The sequence below is a fragment of the Littorina saxatilis genome, linkage group LG4 (assembly GCF_037325665.1).
Source record: "Littorina saxatilis isolate snail1 linkage group LG4, US_GU_Lsax_2.0, whole genome shotgun sequence".
In the NCBI taxonomy this organism is placed as follows: domain Eukaryota; kingdom Metazoa; phylum Mollusca; class Gastropoda; order Littorinimorpha; family Littorinidae; genus Littorina; species Littorina saxatilis.
The window spans coordinates 37,666,672-37,685,719 of NC_090248.1; the positions used below are offsets into that span (position 1 = coordinate 37,666,672).

At 41.4% G+C, this 19,048-nt stretch overlaps 1 protein-coding gene across 2 annotated transcripts in view; it reads right to left on the reverse strand.

The window, feature by feature from the left end:
• LOC138964662 (contactin-like) overlaps positions 1-13,510 on the reverse strand; it is a 66,133-nt gene extending 52,623 nt beyond the window's left edge. For both annotated transcript variants that reach the window (XM_070336670.1, XM_070336671.1), the window contains exons 1-6: positions 13,453-13,510; positions 12,609-12,686; positions 9,259-9,353; positions 7,991-8,076; positions 7,071-7,222; positions 6,409-6,516 (exon numbers count right to left, since the gene is read on the reverse strand). In XM_070336670.1, coding sequence (XP_070192771.1) covers positions 6,409-6,516; positions 7,071-7,222; positions 7,991-8,076; positions 9,259-9,353; positions 12,609-12,675 — 508 coding nt within the window. In that variant the 5' untranslated portion in view covers positions 12,676-12,686; positions 13,453-13,510. The remainder of the gene's footprint in view (positions 1-6,408; positions 6,517-7,070; positions 7,223-7,990; positions 8,077-9,258; positions 9,354-12,608; positions 12,687-13,452) is intronic.
• Positions 13,511-19,048: the final 5,538 nt, after the last annotated feature.

Consider the following 19,048-nt stretch of genomic DNA (forward strand, 5'->3'; position numbering starts at 1 on the left):
TGAAAGTTGAGGCGGCACTGTCACGCTCTCATTTTTCAACCAAATTGCTTGAAATTTTGGTCAAGTAATCTTCGATGAAGCCCGGACTTCGGTATTGCATTTCAGCTTGGTGGCTTAAAAATTAATCAATGACTTTGGTCATTAAAAATCTGACAATTGTAATAAAAAAAAAAAAATTTATAAAACGATCCAAATTTACGTTCACCTTATTCTCCATCATTTTCTGATTCCAAAAACATATAAATATGTTATATTTGGATTAAAAACAAGCTCTGAAAATTAAATATATAAAAATTATTATCAAAATTAAATTGTCGAAATCAATTTAAAAACACTTTCATCTTATTCCTTGTCGGTTCCTGATTCCAAAAACATATTGATATGATATGTTTGGATTAAAAACACGCTCGGAAAGTTAAAACAAAGAGAGGTACAGAAAAGTGTGCTATCCTTAGCGCAACTACTACCCCGCTCTTCTTGTCAATTTCACTGCCTTTGCCATGAGCGGTGGACTGACGATGCTACGAGTATACAGTCTGAAAAATGGCATTGCGTTCAGTTTCATTCTGTGAGTTCGACAGCTACTTGACTAAATGTTGTATTTTCGCCTTACGCGACTTGTTGCCATTTCCTGCACTGCTAAACACACCTTATCAACAGAAAAGTCATTGCAAGGTATATTTTAGGCTGCGTGAGGTAAAGAAAAGAATAAATTCATGAATTTGATCTTGTTTTCATTGAAATTTGAATACATATTTCGTTTTGTAAACATAAAATTTTGAAAAAACAAGAACATCCACTTTCTTTCATGAAAAAATATATTCTATTTCTAAGAAACTAAATTCATTTCAATGCACATGGATTTTGTGTGTGTTTTTAATATAAATGTATTAATTCCACATATTTATTACACTACAGACATTTTGTTATTGAACATGTGAACTGTCTTGAACTATAGCTATAGGCACTTTAAAAATGTCACATTGTCATGAGTCTCAAATCAGAAGTTTTGCACTAATGATACAATGTATGCTTGTTAAATATTTGTTTTAATTTTTAGCAAGCTTCATGTTGTAATGAAGTTTGAATGATTGTTGTTGTTGTCAGAAATAGCAGTGATAAAAGGTTCTTCCAAGTTTACTCTAAAAATATGAAGCACACTCTGCATGACTTGGTGTAAGCTGTCTCACAGAAAGCACCAATCCCTTTTGGTAAAAAAAATAAAAAAAATAAAAATAAGAAGTAGAAAATAAAAGTGGAAGGTGGGGGTAGACGACTTGAAACTTGCTGCATCACCACGCAAACTTCCACCCCCCGTTAGGCTAGTCCAAACAGAGTCTAAAAATAGCTCACAGTGGTCAGCCTCTCCGCCTAGCAATCCCATTACAGAGTGAAGGGGGTGTCAGGTTCACTTGGTGATCGCTTGATATTCCCTTTGTTCTTTTATTTCAAACTACCTTCCAACGTTAAAGGCAAGATATAATTCCAACTTTGACCAAACTTGCATGTGCCTTTGCAATTTACAGAAGGAAGTATAAGAACCACGTATCTTGACATTCGTTCTATCGAATCGAGCGGTCCGATGTATGTCACATCAAGGCTGAATGTTTCGCTGCTAAATCCTCAAAGTTTTCCGGCAATTTTCTCAAACAACCCTATCCTGCAACACTTATTCTGCGTAAGGAAGCTTTTCCGACTGAACAAGTGGCAGTAACATCCCGTGTACCTTCAAAATGCATCGCGTTGTACCGTGTTCGATTCGAAGTTCGAACAACACGTGTGCTTGGCCGCCATCTTGATTTTTGACTCGGGCACATTTTCGAGATGGTTGCTTTGGGAAAACTGATAATACGTCGCTTTTATCGGCACATACGAAGCTGTGAGGCATACTGAACGATAGAACAAGAAGGGCAAAGCCCATACGACTCACATGCTTGACCTTGACCTTTACATGACCTTGACCTTCAGGGTCAAGGTCAAATAACTAAACCTAGCAATGACATCATACACTAAGAACTGCTTTACACATTTTTCCTACCAAAATACATGTGACCTTGACCCAAGGTCAAGGTCATCCAAGGTCATGCAACACAAAGCTGTTAATTCAAGACATAGGAAGTACAATGGTGCTTATTGGCTCTTTCTACCATGAGATATGGTCACTTTTAGTGGTTCACTACCTTATTTTGGTCACATTTCATAAGGGTCAAAGCGACCTTGACCTTGATCCTATGTGACCAAATGTGTCTCATGATGAAAGCATAACATGTGCCCCACATCATTTTTAAGTTTGAAACAGTTATCTTCCATAGTTCAGGGTCAAGGTCACTTCAAAATATGTATACAATCCAACTTTGAAGAGCTCCTGTGACCTTGACCTTGAAGCAAGGTAAACCAAACTGGTATCAAAAGATGGGGCTTACTTTGCCCTATATATCATATATAGGTGAGGTATTGAATCTCAAAAATTTCAGAGAAAATGTGAAAAATAGCTGGTTTTTAGGCAACATTTATGGCCCCTGCGACCTTGACCTTGAAGCAAGGTCAAGATGCTGTGTATGTTTTTTGGGGCCTTGTCATCATACACCATCTTGTCAAATTTGGTACTGATAGACTGAATAGTGTCCAAGAAATATCCAACGTTAAAGTTTTACGTTAAAGTTTTCCGGACGGACGGACGGACGGACGACTCGGGTGAGTACATAGACTCACTTTTGCTTCGCATGTGAGTCAAAAATGAATGAAGCAGACATAAATCTGAATGTGAGTAAGATCCATCGGAGTAAAGTGTTCAAATCTACGTTTTACATTTTTTTCTAACTTTTGACTCAAAATATCTCGGGAACCAAAACACGGACTGACGATACACAACCTCTGACCTTTAGAGAAATCTCTCCTCTGATTAGTAGCAAATTTGTGTTATTTTTGGATGTGTAGTTAGTACGCAGGAGCGATAATAAAGAGAGCACCCAACACGCGTCTTGCTCGATGCCACCGCTCACGGCGTCGCGCAGTACCCGATTTTCAGATATAACTCAGATTTTCTCGGCGGATTGTTGACGTAACATAAAAATCCACTACACAGTTATCTTCTTCAATGTCTCCTGTACAAAAAACATGCAGATGACATACAAGTTCACCAAACAGTTTTGCTGGTAATCTTATTCAACGTGACCAACCCATGCTTTCCACCATTTTGTCCGGCACTGAGCCTGCTTTTGCTGAGTAGGCTTGCTCTGTTTGATCCCCTGCAGAGTAAAGTCAGAGAACTGTTGGTCCTTATTTGACTGGATCTCCTTGTGTCGAGCGTCAAGCGCCAAATGACCAAAGAGAGACCCCTCTGCGACCGGAGACATTCTCAACGTGTCTCTGGTAACCTGATCCGTAAACTGCGAGTGCAAGAGGAACAAATCCCTCCTGCACATGACTGCGTGAGCATAGTGCAGGGAGGATAGTCGCATCTGCTCTTCATTCACCCTAGCACCAAGTTCAGAATTGGCCAGTCAGACCAGTGCCCTTGTCAAACAGGCAGCATGACAACGGAACACCTGCTGCAGACTTGCCCACTACACGATGGCCTCAGGAGCCAGATCTGGGCGGAGGCGACCACGGTGCAAGGGAAGCTCTATGGCAGTCTGGACGACCTACAGCGCACGGCAACATTTGCGCGGAGAACCAGCGTTTCCATCGGAGTGATCGACAAGAAGAAGAAGAAGAATTCACCCTAGCAAGGGCTGCAAGAAGAGTAGAGACATCCTCGGCATCCTGATCCTCACTGAGTGTGAACGGATCAAGACTCTCGGTCAGCGACCAAGAAAGCGTCCTGATGATCGTCTCAAAAATGGATGCTAGTTCCAGGAGCTGACGTCCTATCTCCTCTGACGCGAGAAGGGTGTGTTCTGTTACCGTCACACCCGAATCACGCTTCAATGGTTTGACCAACAGAGGAAGCAATTCCTGCGACACCTGTAAAGTTGTGCGCGGAAGAGCGAAGGACGAAAGCAAGTTCCGACCGGATCTGTTCAAGTTGAACTTCCTATGCCCTGAAGGAACAAAGGTAGAGGCTTGAGACTCCGAAGCCAGCCAAGGCTGAGCCTGTCCCGGAACTGGCCCATAAGGAACCAGAAGAGGAACAGGGACAGAGGGAATACCACTTCCGGGTTGTGATGGCTTAGCCAAAACATGCGCAAGGTGGTAAGCCACCGAAGGAGACTCTTCGAACCGGAAGCAGGAATCATCCTCCTTCGCGGGACAAAAGTCAGACATAGCTGACGGGGCAACCGAAGTGGAAGCCGACAAAGCTGATGCACCTTCCGGAAAATAAAGGGATGTCACCTCCGCCGCAGCTTCAAGTGCACCCTTGAGCCTAGACGGGAATCCCGACCGTGTCTCCTCACTAGCAAGAGACTGAACGTCAGAGTAGTCGAGCGAAGGACACTGACCAAAGTCACAGTCGCCGGTGGCGGAAGGGTGTGCGGGATAACCGGAAACCCGTGTACCCGGAAATCATCTTGACTCATCCCTTGACTGACATGAGAGAAAGGGTAAGTCGAGTGACCATCCGAAGCCACCGGAACTGGATAGGCGGAAGCCACCCCACCCACAGGGTGAAGCAACGACTGCTCCGGCCGAGGCACTGCATGCCCGAAAGCTGGCCGCTGTTGCTCACTCACCGGCATCCGTCCGGAAGTGCCAGGAAGAGGAACAGCGTATCCATCCGAAGCCGGAAATGCAACCGACGAAGCTGCACAATGCGGAAACGAGGGCTGCGTAGACTGAGGCTGGAAGCCATAAAGCCCGGAGGCCAGTCTCCGGTCAACCCCAGCACCGACCGCGGAGTGAACGAGTGGTGGGAGACCTATGCTTCCGCCCGAGCACGCGTAGGGCATCGGGGGAGACAGAACAGAAGAATGCAAGTTGTGAAAATGCCCCAGAGAACTGTCTCCCAAAAGGGAGTGTCCGGTCGCCTCACGAGGGATGTTGGACCAGTTCAACTTACCGGCAGTGCCGCCCGCAGCGGCAGAAACCGAAAAGACAGGAAACTGCTCCCTGGAACCGGAAGCCGAAGGCGCCGACAAAGAAGCCAAGGACCGCACATCCCCCACGGACGGGGGAAGCACGACGCTGGTGGATGGCGTAGAACGCTGCATCTCCTCTTTAACCATGCTACGAATCTCTGGAACCAAAGATTTAAGAAGAGAAGACACCAGAGCACCCTGCTCCGATGCCAACACAGAGGGAGAGGCAGAAACCAAAGAAGTGTCCGGCTGAGGGCCAGACGCAAGTGCGCTAGCAGCAGAAATAGGCACAGTCTTCTTCTTCTTCTTCTTCTGCGTTCGTGGACTGAAACTCCCACATACACTTGTATTTTTTGCACGAGTGGAATTTTACGTGTATGACCGTTTTTTACCCCGCCATTTAGGCAGCCATACACCGTTTTCGGAGGAAGCATGCTGGGTATTTTCGTGTTTCTATAACCCACCGAACTCTAACATGGATTACAGGATCTTTTTCGTGCGCACTTGGTCTTGTGCTTGCGTGTACACACGGGGGTGTTCGTACACCGAGGAGAGTCTGCACACAAAGTTGACTCTGAGAAATAAATCTCTCGCCGAACGTGGGGACGAACTCACGCTGACAGCGGCCAACTGGATACAAATCCAGCGCGCTACCGACTGAGCTACATCCCCGCCCAATAGGCACAGTCATAACCGTGTTGCGAGCTTCATCAGAAACAACAACTATCACTGGTGGTTTGGAAGAAGAAGACGACTTAGGCTTAACTTTGCCCTTAACGTCGGCTTTACCCCGCTTTTTATCCAAGTCAGCCATGCTGACCAACAACAAAAATGGCGTCAAACCACAAAAGTTACTGAAAAACACAAGTCCAAAATGGATAGAAAGTCAGCAACTACAACGCAAAAATTCCTGTCAATAAAACGACAAAAGGAACGAGCTCACCAACTACAGAAGCCAGCAAGCAAAGTAGACGGGTAACGTGGCCGGCAGGTGTCAACCAACACAAGAGTCAGCCACGGGAGCGCCAAAATCAGACAACCTTCTCTCAAGAGGCTGAAAAAGTCGTATGATTGTAGCCACGTGGTGATAGAGGTAGTGACGTAGTACACACCAATGGGAGGTAACTCACAGAGTATGTGCTCATTACCATGGCTATTTTTAGCTCTTTTGGTTATGGGGTTGCTTCCCTTTAAAAATGTTAGACGGGTAAGCGTTTTCAGACCTTAGCATCTCAGACTGTGTCAATGCTATATGTGATTCGGAGTAAGAATATGTAATATAATCCCCGATTTAAGACTCCCTCTTTTTCTAAGACATGATTTCTTCGGATTTCTGGAGGTCTTAAAAGGGGGGTTCCGCTATACGCGGCGTTACAAATTTAAACCTTACCAAAATCTCTCTTCTCCTCCACGATCTTGTAGGTGTCCTGTAGGGGTATTTCACAAATGAAAGATGAATTTTTGCCCCCATCGCCGACAGACCAGCTGTACTGTGTCCCTGTAGAGAAAAAAGATTGTAATTAGCTGAATGAAAACATTGCCAGAGGTCATTAGTTACTCCTTCATTCAAATGAACATTTTCCCCAGACTTTGCTTCACTAAATGGGAGCCTATATTAGACTTTAAAATGAATGAGCTAACAAACGACATCATAATAATACCAAATATCAACCCATCAATTATTGAAAAAATTATTCACCATTATCAAAACTCTTTCAATTCCCACTGAAACAAATCAGAAAACCCTCTGAAATGAATTTGTCTTTTAAAGCAACCCAACTAAACTATATCATCCACTATTGAAGTTAACCGAAAATACTCATTATTTTATTTTTATTAGTTCATGCAAAAATACAGGAAAATAAATCTTTAACAGGTGGGTCATACTCATACCCGCAATGTTCTTGATATATTAGACCTAATGTTACATGACTGGTTGCCATGTCAACGTGACTGTCGTTATTTCTTTCTTATTTTTGTAAGGAGTTTTCTTTTTCTTTTATGTAATATGATGTTACACTTACAGAATGCGCAATCACCATCTCATCTTACCACTATAGGAGAAAATGACAATGTCGCCATCTTCCAGTTTGGTTTTGTCGACAGTACTGTGCCAGCCGAAACTGGTGCTGGACGTTCCGTCTCCCAACCATTGCACGCCTTCAGGTAATGTTGTGACATAGCCACTCGTCAACCAAGTATCTCTGAAAACACACAGCATTTTTAAAATTTACAAACAAACAAACACAAGAAATTTTAATTATCAGAACAATTAATCTAAGATGAAACTAAACATTCACTATTATGTCAACCCAGGTCATTAAAGTGGGCAGACAAACAAATAATGATGAGATAACGAACAGAAACGAAACGTATTTCAGTAAGGTGTTCGTCGTATCTGGTGAGACTGAGAGTCCGTTATTAAAGTGGGCGGACAACCAAATAATAATGAGGTATTCAACAGAAACAGAACTTATTTCAGATCAGTGGAAATGGAACGCATTTTAGTAAGGTGTTGTTTGTCGTATCTGGTGCAAGTCCCAAATATTTGTCAAGAGAACACCAATGACATTTTCAATTCTAGAAAAGTGACATCTTGCTGCTGATCGGATTGCACTATGGAACTCGAGTCAGAGAGAGGGAGAGAGAGAGAGAGAGAGAGAGAGAGAGAGAGAGAGAGAGAGAGAGAGACAGAGACAGAGACAGAGACAGAGAGACAGAGAGAGAGAGCATTAAATTTTACACCCTCATGGTAAAGCATGTGAGATGGGATACCCCGGCTTTGAAAAGTGGCATCTTGCTGCTCATCAGATTGGACTATGGAACTAAAGAGTCAAAACACAGAGAGAGAGAGAGAGAGAGAGAGAGAGAGAGAGAGAGAGAGAGAGACAGACAGACAGACAGACAGACAGACAGACAGACAGACAGACAGAGAAAATTCAAAATGGCCAATGCTCAAGTTTGCACCATACCTGGCTCCATCGTATTTTTCCAGCCAGTCAATGACAAAGGCTTGCTCCTGGAGATCATTGACACTGATCAAAGTGGCTCCATTAGTCTGTGAACAGGAAAGAGAAACAAGGATGTGACAGTAACTGTCGTTGCGCAACGTCCATATATAACTCAGACAGTGACATTCATAAAATGAAAACAAAAAACGCAACAAAAAATCAAGTTGCAAAGGTTCAAGTAGGCTACATACAATGATACATTGATACAATGGACACCCCCCCCCCTCTTTTGAGACTCATGATTTTGAAAGTCTTAAAAAAGGGGTGGGGTGGGAGGCACTGGCAGGGGTTAAACTGCATCACCCCTTTTGGGGTTAGCTTAAAGGCACAGTACTTTCTGTGAAAAAATTCTACTCACGATCAGTCACAGATCGGGCCCGGCTTTTAGTTTTACAAAAGACTAAGGCCATCTCCCCGCTTGATCACATACCAAAAATCAACATCCTAGGTTCTCTCTGTGCAGACTGGCATTTTTTTTTTAATGAATTAATTTCTTACCGGAAACTTGTAGCTTTTTGTCAAAGAAATTCATCAAACAATTCTTAGTCTGCACAATAAGCACTCAGGCTGTTGAGTTCAGGTACATGTCCAAGCGGAGGGTTGGCCTCTTCCCATGAAAAACTGTGCAGATCTGAGATACTCGGATAGTGAGTAGAACTGTTTTCACAGGAATTGGACTGTGCATTTCAAGTGCAGTTGTTCAGGATCTGCGATGTGGGACATTTCCTTATTTCGCCTATTCCCTTCACAACGAAAGGGCACCTTCAACGTGGGGACACATTTGGTTCTAAGGATGTCCTTTCATAACAGGTAGCTCTGTATCAGAGTTTGAGAAAAACACTATGAATAATAACAGAACCCTGTAGGCACCCAGCAACAATGATCAGCAGATTGCCAAAACAGACACAAACTATAGGCAGTATGTGCGCATGCCTGTTAGTACAAGAGCTTACTTTCCAATGTACACACAAACAAAACCTGTCTATCAAAACTTCCACCTGGCCAAAATTTGCTGCTGTCAAAAAGTGAAACCACACACAGTGATACACACAAGATCATAGCTGCCAACCTTCTGAAGTCAAAATCCAGGAGCCAGGGCAGGGGGTCCAGGGGGACTGTTTAGTCTTGAATATGAGCAGGGAGAAGTAAAATTCAGGAAATTCACGGATAATCCGGGAGGGTTGGCAGCTATGCAAGATTAACTGATCAATGATTCAATCCAATCTTACCTGACAGTAACCGGAAGCAGCTGCCTGTTTAAGCCTTGGGTAGCCGATAAATTTGTAGCATTGTTCACTGAACTTGTACCAGCCTGCCAGACACTCTGGAAACAACGAAAAGTCCAAAATTACAAACAGATTTTCACAAAAAATATCACAGAGAAGCTGGAAAGATACGTATAGGGTATGGTTCTTTTTATGTTCGCACTCAACGTTAAAAAACACATGTTTAAATAATGTTAATCTAACCATTGTATTATGCTTTTTATTTGGTAAAATTGACATTAGCCGTAAACATAAAATTAACTTTAATTTAACGTTATATTATGGTTTTGTTTTAATTAACGTTAAATTAACGTAAAAAGTTAACGTTAATTTAACGTTAATCTGATGAGCATACTTGGAATCCAATATCGGACCGATATCAGATATCTTGGTCCGACACGGTTGGCCTAGTGGTAAGGCGTCCGCCCCGTGATCGGGAGGTCGTGGGTTCGAACCCCGGCCGGGTCATACCTAAGACTTTAAAATTGGCAATCTAGTGGCTGCTCCGCCTGGCGTCTGGCATTATGGGGTTAGTGCTAGGACTGGTTGGTCCGGTGTCAGAATAATGTGACTGGGTGAGACATGAAGCCTGTGCTGCGACTTCTGTCTTGTGTGTGGCGCACGTTATATGTCAAAGCAGCACCGCTCTGATATGGCCCTTCGTGGTCGGCTGGGCGTTAAGCAAACAAACAAACAAACAAATATCTTGGTCCGAGATATCCGGTCAAATCCGATATCGGACCGATATATTGTGTGCTGACTGGGGTGGGTCCTCTGTGTGTGTGACATCTGTTAAGACATCCTTGACTGGTAAGACTAACTTTCTGACATCCTTTTCATAATGATATTGTTAGTAAATTTACATCCATTTTGAGACTCCTTCTCTTCTAAATTTAAGATAAAAAAAAGAAGATTTTAGGAGGTCTTCAAATAGATCGAGGTAGCACTCCACTGGTGCTGTACGTGTTACAGTTACACACACACACACATGCACACAAACAATAGAGAGGGCAAAAGTATGAACTTATGAAGTACGTTCTATAAGAATAAGAATAAGAATACTTTATTATCTCATAGAGAAATTCAGGCATGGTACATAACAATAATACAAACAGGACATTGTTTTTACATAAGACATATAGCACTATATAACAGGGCAGGTTATAAACACACCTCCCACATACCTCTCTGGCCATTCCTTGCATTGTGCTTACGCATTCAGTAATGAACACATCCATGTCTCACTTACACATCGCACACATGGACATTCTTATACGCTCAACTTACCCATTCACACATGGACATTCGACCACGCTCCACTTACACATTCTTATACGCTCCACTTACACCTTCACACATGGGCATTCTTATATGCTCCACTTACACATTCCCACATGGACATTCGACTACGCCCACTTACACATTCCCACATGGACATCTTTAAAGCACTGCGCTTACATATTCTCGCACACCTACGCGTATAACGGACTATGGCTAAACATCATTGCAAAAAAATAAATAAATAAAAAAATATATATATCATAGCATACAATATATCACAGAAAATATACGGACGTACATAAAACCAATACATACATGTACATTACTACTGATTGCACTGGCAGAGGAGGGGCTGAGTCGGGTATGTGGATGTGTTTACATGTTGCCAAGGCCAAGGGTGATGGATTTGGGGATGAAGCTGTTTTGCAGCCTGAGTATCCTAGCTTTGTGCGTGCGAAGTCTACGGCCAGAGGGAAGGAGTTCATAGAGGTGGGCAAGGACATGGGACCTATCTGAAGCTATCCGCCTACTCTTTCTCACCACACGCTTTTCATACAGGGACTCCACACTTGCTTGCTGCCTGCCAATCACCTTGCTACTGACATTCACCATTCGCACTAAGTTACTGACTAAGACATTCCTGTTCTTCACACTCAGACCTCCATACCAGGACACAAAACCAAAAGTGATGACAGACTCGATGAAAGAGCGGTAGAAAGTTTGAAGGTTAGAAGGGTTCACATTCAACTTCCTAAGTTTCTGAAGGCAGTAGATGCGTGACTGACATGTTTTGTGTATGAGGGTGGTGTTTGCATTGAAGGACAGCTTATCATCGATAACTGTGCCAAGATACTTATATTCAGTCACACGCTCAACAGTCACACCATCAATCATCAGGTCAGGGACAGGGGCAGGGTTTCTTCTAAAGTCTATCAGAAGTTCTTTGGTCTTTGTCACATTTAGGTCTAAAAAGTTGTCTTTACACCAGGCGTTGAAACGTTCTACTTCTGCAAAGTAAGTTGCGTCACTATTGGAGAGAGCTTCTAGCGCTGTATCATCTGAATATTTGATAAGAAAGGTGGAGTCAGTGCCACTGCAGTCGTTAGTGTAGAGTGTGAACAACACAGGGGAGATAACTGTACCCTGTGGAGAGCCTATGGAGGTGGACCTAAGGGAAGAGAGAGCTGTCTGAAAGCGGACTGACTGGGTTCTGTTAACGAGAAAGTTGATAATCCACAGGATAAGCCTTGGAGTCACGCTGTAGCGGAGAAGTTTCTGGGCCATGAGGCAGGGTTGGATAGTGTTGAAGGCAGAAGAGAAGTCTATGAAAAGAATGCGTACAAAAGAGCCAGGTTTTTCTAAGTGTGTGTATGCGTTGTGTAAGAGTGTGAGTGTGGCGTCATCTGTGCATCTGTTCTGCTTGTATGCAAACTGGAAGGGATCCTGATGGGGCTTGACCTGATGGAGCAGTCTAAAGAGGACAATGCGCTCAAAGCACTTCATAACAATAGAGGTGAGAGCTACAGGGCGATAGTCATTCAGGGTTTTGGGCTTGTAAACAGTTCTGCAGTGACTGGCAGTGTCTGACCCTATGAACTTATGAATGGTGAATATATATATTTAGTTTTTGTGAGTTATTTATGAGTAAGCACACAAAAAAGTACAAATTTGTATCAGAATAGTTCAAACCCCTTTTTTCTTATTTTTTTCATTTCTTTTTTAAATTCAATACTTTTTTCAACTTAATACTAATAGAAATTAGAATCAGGTACATGTATGTATTGTATGTGCAGACCTCTGTATGATATGAAGAAACGGTTTTAACTTTAATCTTGGCCTTTCCACCGCTCATTATCTTTCAATCATAATAAACATGTACAGGAAATCATACCAGGTCGAGCAGACACTAATTAAAGCTCTGCAGTCTAAATTTTAGTAACTCTTGAGTCTGATGCTTACGAAGTTACATAAACGAGGATCACAACCGGTGTTCAGAACTCTCAGTTTCATCTGTGAACTGACAAGACACTCACCTGAGAATACAACCTGTGAATGGACTGGAGCCACCCCCAGCAGAAGTAGTGCCAACAACAATTTCATTCTGGCATTTCCTGTTGAACAAGTGAAACCAAATCAGTTTGTTTTTTTAAATCAAGGAAAGCACTCACTTTAATACTAATAGTTTAAACAATTTTGATGATATTTATTAACTATCACTATCAGCAGTGGTGTGAATGTCTAATTACACACACACTCACACAAAGTGTCAGAAAACAAGACAGTGATTGTTTTATAATATAAATGACATAAAGAAAGGCCCATGATGATGACATTTGAGTGATCGACAATCATGCAAAAATCAAGGTTCCATTGAACCAACCATTATGTAGTGTGGTCTTAACGAAAACATCAAAACAACACACACATAACATTATGTCCCCATGAGTACATGTGCGCACTTCACTAGATGATATATCAGTGGACAGTAGATGAGATCAAAATTCATCATCCAGAACTTAATTATTTGGTGCGAACTTATTTAGTTATTTATAATTATACCAATTGATGTAAGGCTATTAGTCGGGCATAACTTACGAAACATGGATATTTCACCAGAAAAAAAAGAATACGTTTACTTTATCTGAAATCATGTGTTTGCACACCCAAGAATTAGTGATACGTAGTTTCAATTTGACAGTAACACGAACAGGACTCTGACAAAAGCCTTCATCTTGCAAAGTGCATGGTTTTAACCGTTATCAAACAAATGATGAGGTTTAAACAATACCTGTCAGCAGATTATCAACAATTTTACGTGTAAGAGTATGATGGTAAGCGCAAAACTACTTACAACAATTTGAACAACACGATGCTTACCTGAGAATGCCTCTCTGCTTTACTTCCGTAAAAATGGCGGCACGCTTTCGCACCTGAGAAGACAAGTATTGTTGGCCAATGAGGGCAACGTGAGCAAGACGTTATTTCTATGGCCGCCCATTTGTGACACCATAGCAGCATCAAATTAAACGGAAACAGGTCCGAACTTAGCTCGTACCTATAGTTAACACTTCTTTTTTAAAACATTCATGAGATTGATGATGTTGATACTGATGATTGTTACAAAAATAGAAATCATGACTAATTTAAAAATAAAATAAAATTGGACAAAAGTTGCTTGTTCATTTAATGCTTCTTGATCTCTTAGGTGCCAGAAGACTGGTTCCACCAAAGAGTATAAAGTACTGTCTGTGGTTCCACATAACTCTCTCTTGATGTTTATATTTAGAGCGCTTACTTCCCTTTGTTTCTTGACCTTTTTTAATTGGAAAATTCTACACCCTGTAGGACATTTTGGATGGAAGCCTCTCTGTAAACAAGGGAAAGCTTACTGATGAGGTATAGTTTAGCCTACCTAGAACCCTTGTCCAAAACCAGTCGAGTCCAGGCATTCAGCTAAAACTGGGCTGCTGTGAAACATTTTGAATAAAGCAAGAAATCAAATTTAATAAAGATACAGAAAGGAGAAATAATGAAACAAGAAAAAATAAATAAACAATAGAACATACAAAAACAAAGTACAACAATAACAACAACAAACAAGAGGCGAAGCCTTCAAGGCTCACGTAAGAAATCGACAAACAGTAACACAAACTCAATCACTTCGTCACACATACACACACACACACACACACACACACACACACAACACACACACACACACACACACACACACACACACACACACACACACACACACACACACACAGTAAGCGGCATAGGTGACACTGTGCAAGAAAGCGAGACACTAGATCTAGATCTGAATGGCCGATTTCGAAGAAAAAACTAGTCTCGGCCCGCTCGGCAAAATAACAATGACCGAGACTTTCAGTAATTCCTTCGCGTGACGTCTAACCCTCTTACGTCATAATGTGACGTCTTCAAATGTTGTGACGTCTTCAAATGTTAAAGTTTCTACCACAGACAGTATACATACGTAATACATACGCACGCACGCACGCACGCACGCACGCACGCACAGACAGACAAAAGTTAGCATCGCATAGGCTACACTTACGTGAGCCAAAAAACAAACAAAATACAGAAGAAAGGATAACAGCAACAACAAATTTTAAAGAAAAAGAAGAAAAAAAAGTTCAGAAGAAAGAAAGTTCAGAAAAAAAGAGAAGAAAAATAACATAAAATAGGAAAGTCAAAAGGTGCCTTTGTGAATTTTTTTTTATAAACCAAATAGAAATATCTTTTTCTGCACATAAGCACCTGCAGGCCTTTTTTTCTCCCTTCTTTTTTTGGGGAAAGGGGAGGACACTGGGAAAACAGCTACTAAATTTTTGTTTGTATCCCCCCCACCCCTACAATTTTGTTAAACAAAAATTTAGTAGCTGTTCTCCCAGTGTTTCTTAATGTCACACCAACGGAATTACCAGACCAAACATTCATTTTCCTCACCAAAACAGCAGCGTGTGCCTGTTACCCTGCATCATTTCATCACTGCAGATTAGATGAAAACATTTTGAAGACATCATCTTTTTTTTCGTCTTAAAATGTTTGTAGTTCTCAGCATTAGAAGAGCTCAAACTTAGACCGTCTGTAAAATTATACACAGAGTTTAATAAAAATGTGGCATTATGTACTGCCTAAAACACGGATAAATAGTTTTCATATAAGATCGTTACGATATAATTATTGAAATCTATCCATTTTTTGTAACTGTGTTTTTACATTTAGTCAAGTTATGACTAAATGTTTTAACATCGAGGGGGGAATCGAGACGAGGGTCGTGGTGTATGTGTGTGTGTGTGTGTGTGTGTGTGTGTGTGTGCGTGCGTGCGTGCGTGTAGAGCGATTCAGACCAAACTACTGGACCGATCTTTATGAAATTTGACATGAAAGTTCCTGGGTATGATATCCTCAGACGTTTTTTTCATTTTTTTGATAAATGTCTTTGATGATGTCATATCCGGCTTTTCGTGAAAGTTGAGGCGGCACTGTCACGCCCTCATTTTTCAACCAAATTGGTTGAAATTTTGGTCAAGTAATTTTCGACGAAGCCCGGACTTCGGTATTGCATTTCAGCTTGGTGGCTTAAAAATTAATTAATGACTTTGGTCATTAAAAATCTGAAAATTGTAAATAAAAATTTTTTTTTATAAAACGATCCAAATTTACGTTCATCTTATTCTCCATCATTTGCTGATTCCAAAAACATATAAATATGTTATATTTGGATTAACAACAAGCTCTGAAAATTAAATATATAAAAATTATTATCAAATTTTTTTTCGAAATCAATTTAAAAACACTTTCATCTTATTCCTTGTCGGTTCCTGATTCCAAAAACATATAGATATGATATGTTTGGATTAAAACACGCTCAGAAAGTTAAAACGAAGAGAGGTACAGAAAAGCGTGCTATCCTTCTCAGCGCAACGAATACCCCGCTCTTCTTGTCAATTCCACTGGCACTGCCTTTGCCACGGGCGGTGGAGTGACGATGCTACGAGTATACGGTCTTGCTGCGTTGCGTTGCGTTCAGTTTCATTCTGTGAGTTCGACAGCTACTTGACTAAATGTTGTATTTTCGCCTTACGCGACTTGTTATTTATTTTTATAGGGGCGGGGATGTAGCTCAGTCGGTAGCGCGCTGGATTTGTATCCAGCCGTTGGCCGCTGTCAGCGTGAGTTCGTCCCCACGCCCGGCGAGAGATTTATTTCTCAGAGTCAACTTTGTGTGCAGACTCTCCTCGGTGTCCGAACACCCCCGTGTGTACACGCAAGCACAAGACCAAGTGCGCACGGAAAAGATCCTGTAATCCATGTCAGAGTTCGGTGGGTTATAGAAACACGAAAATACCCAGCATGCTTCCTCCGAAAGCGGCGTATGGCTGCCTAAATGGCGGGGTAAAAATGGTCATACACGTAAAAGCCGTGGGAGTTTCAGCCCATGAACGAACAAACAAACAAAACATTTATTTTTATTTTTATCTTTCTCTCCTCTTCTTTTGTTATTTTGAGTTATTTCTAATATGCTGACTGTTAGCAAATGATAACAAGACATGTCGAGAAAAAAGATATCAAGCATGAGCCTTTTAGGCGAATGCTGATATCGTTTGTGAGACATGTCTGTTATCATTTGCTAACAGTCAGCATATTAGAAATAACGGTTTTATTACCGTTTAATTCGACCAAAAGAAATTTCGAAGCAACCCCGCGAATTTGACAGAACAGCCGCAATGGGAACTTGAGCGCTTCTACCTGATTATGCCTGTCAGTGAAAGAATTCTCGTGACCTGAGTCAGCCAATCAGAGTAACACACCTGATGTGATGAATATTCACAGATCAAATGCCTTTGACACACAACAATCTCACAAGATAAACCATGTTGAACATGCGTTTCGGTTGCTTCGCTTTTTCTCGTTGAACAGAGAGCGACAGATTTAGAACCGACTCCAGACGGATGGGAAATGACGTAAAGATACATTTGATGTAAAGCGAGTGGCGCAATTTCACTTGATTTTTCCGAACTTTGATCATTTAGATTTCAAGTGAGCGGTCGGCATTGCACACTCAGACGATAGGCGGTGCCTTGCTGTTCCGTTACGCACCCACCGACAAAACTCGCTTTTCGGTATTTTTTTTAGATAAAGAGAGTATTACCTGACAGCATTTGAAGTGTCATTCTTTAGAATAAATCCCGCTGCTATTGTTGAATTACATTTTTACTTTGTCTTGTTAATTTTTAGCGTGATATACAAAAAGGGTCCCTGCCTGAACGTTATAACACTGATTTAGAGGGTCACCTAGAATCCGTCCTGATTGGTCAAAAAGCCATATCTGATATGGGGCACTGAATTGGTAATAAACCCTGTCAATAATCCTCCAAAAACTACCAAGTGAGAACTGAACAAAGCAGTGTTATACCCTGTTAATAATCCTCCAAAAACTACCAAGTGAGAACTGAACAAAGCAGTGTTATTATGAGTTATTTCTAATATGCTGACTGTTAGCAAATGATAACAAGACATGTCGAGAAAAAAGATATCAAGCATGAGCCTTTTAGGCGAATGCTGATATCGTTTGTGAGACATGTCTGTTATCATTTGCTAACAGTCAACATATTAGAAATAACGGTTTATTACCGTTTAATTCGACCAAAAGAAAGTTTCGAAGCAACCCCGCGAATTTGACAGAACAGCCGCAATGGGAACTTGAGCGCTTTTACCTGATTATACCTGTCACTGAGTCAAATAGAATTCTCGTGACCTAAGTCAGCCAATCAGAGTAACACACCTGACGTGATTATATATTCACAGGTCAAATGCCTTTGACACACAACAATCTCACAAGATAAACCATGTTGAACATGCGTTTCGGTTGCTTCGCTTTTTCTCGTTGAACAGAGAGAGACAGATTTAGAACCGACTCCAGACGGATGGGAAATCACTTGTAATTTTTCCGAACTTTGATCATTTAGATTTCAAGTGAGCGGTCGGCATTGCACACTCAGACGATGGGCGGTGCCTTGCCTGTTCCGTTACGCACCCACCGACAAAACTCGCTTTTCGGTATTTTTTTTAGATAAAGAGAGCCACGGTATTACCTGACAGCATTTGAAGTGTCATTCTTTAGAATAAATCACGCTGATATTGTTGAATTACATTTTTACTTTCTCTTGTTAATTTTTAGCGTGATAAACAAAACTAGGGTCCCTGCCTGAACGTTATAACATTTTGAGGGTCACCTCAGTATAGAATGCGTCCTGATTGGTCAAAAAGCCATATGGGGCACTGCATTCAAGTTGGTAATAATTGCCGCTATTATTGTTGTTGTTGCTGCTTTTGTTGTTGTTGTTGCTGTTCTTTTTAACTTCATAGTCTTAGCTGGAAGATTTTGCTTTTTTTCCCGCTGCAATGTTTCTAATATTAGGCTGTTCGCTGCTGTATGATTAGGCAAAACAAAAATGTATGTTGGTTGAGGGTCCTATTTTTTTCCCCGCAGACCCTAAAACTTTTTTTTTGATTTTTCAAATTTAAAAAAAAAAAAAAATCTGGCACATTTTGTGAACCATACAGGAACTAACAATTAAAAAAAATTTTTTTTTTTTGAAAAGCCGACCTACCGACCCTATTTTTTGGTCATGTTACCAACATATATTTTTTTTTTGGCCTTATCTGATTTCATTCAAGTATAAATCATAATAAAATGAATACAGTACTCAGTCGTAATTAAAATGAAATCAGGGACACGAACTCCAGCAAAAGCCTCCTGCATTCCGTGACCCAGATAAATTTGAGATTACACGGAGCTTTTCTTCTTCTCTTCCTGCATCTTCTACAGGCAAAAGATGTCCAAATCTCCAGTCGTGACTGCCGTGTTTATTGTTAGTCTTGGCCAACCTAATACAGGACAAACACTGTGTTGTTCTCTCTTCAAATCTCGCGACTGCATCTCGCC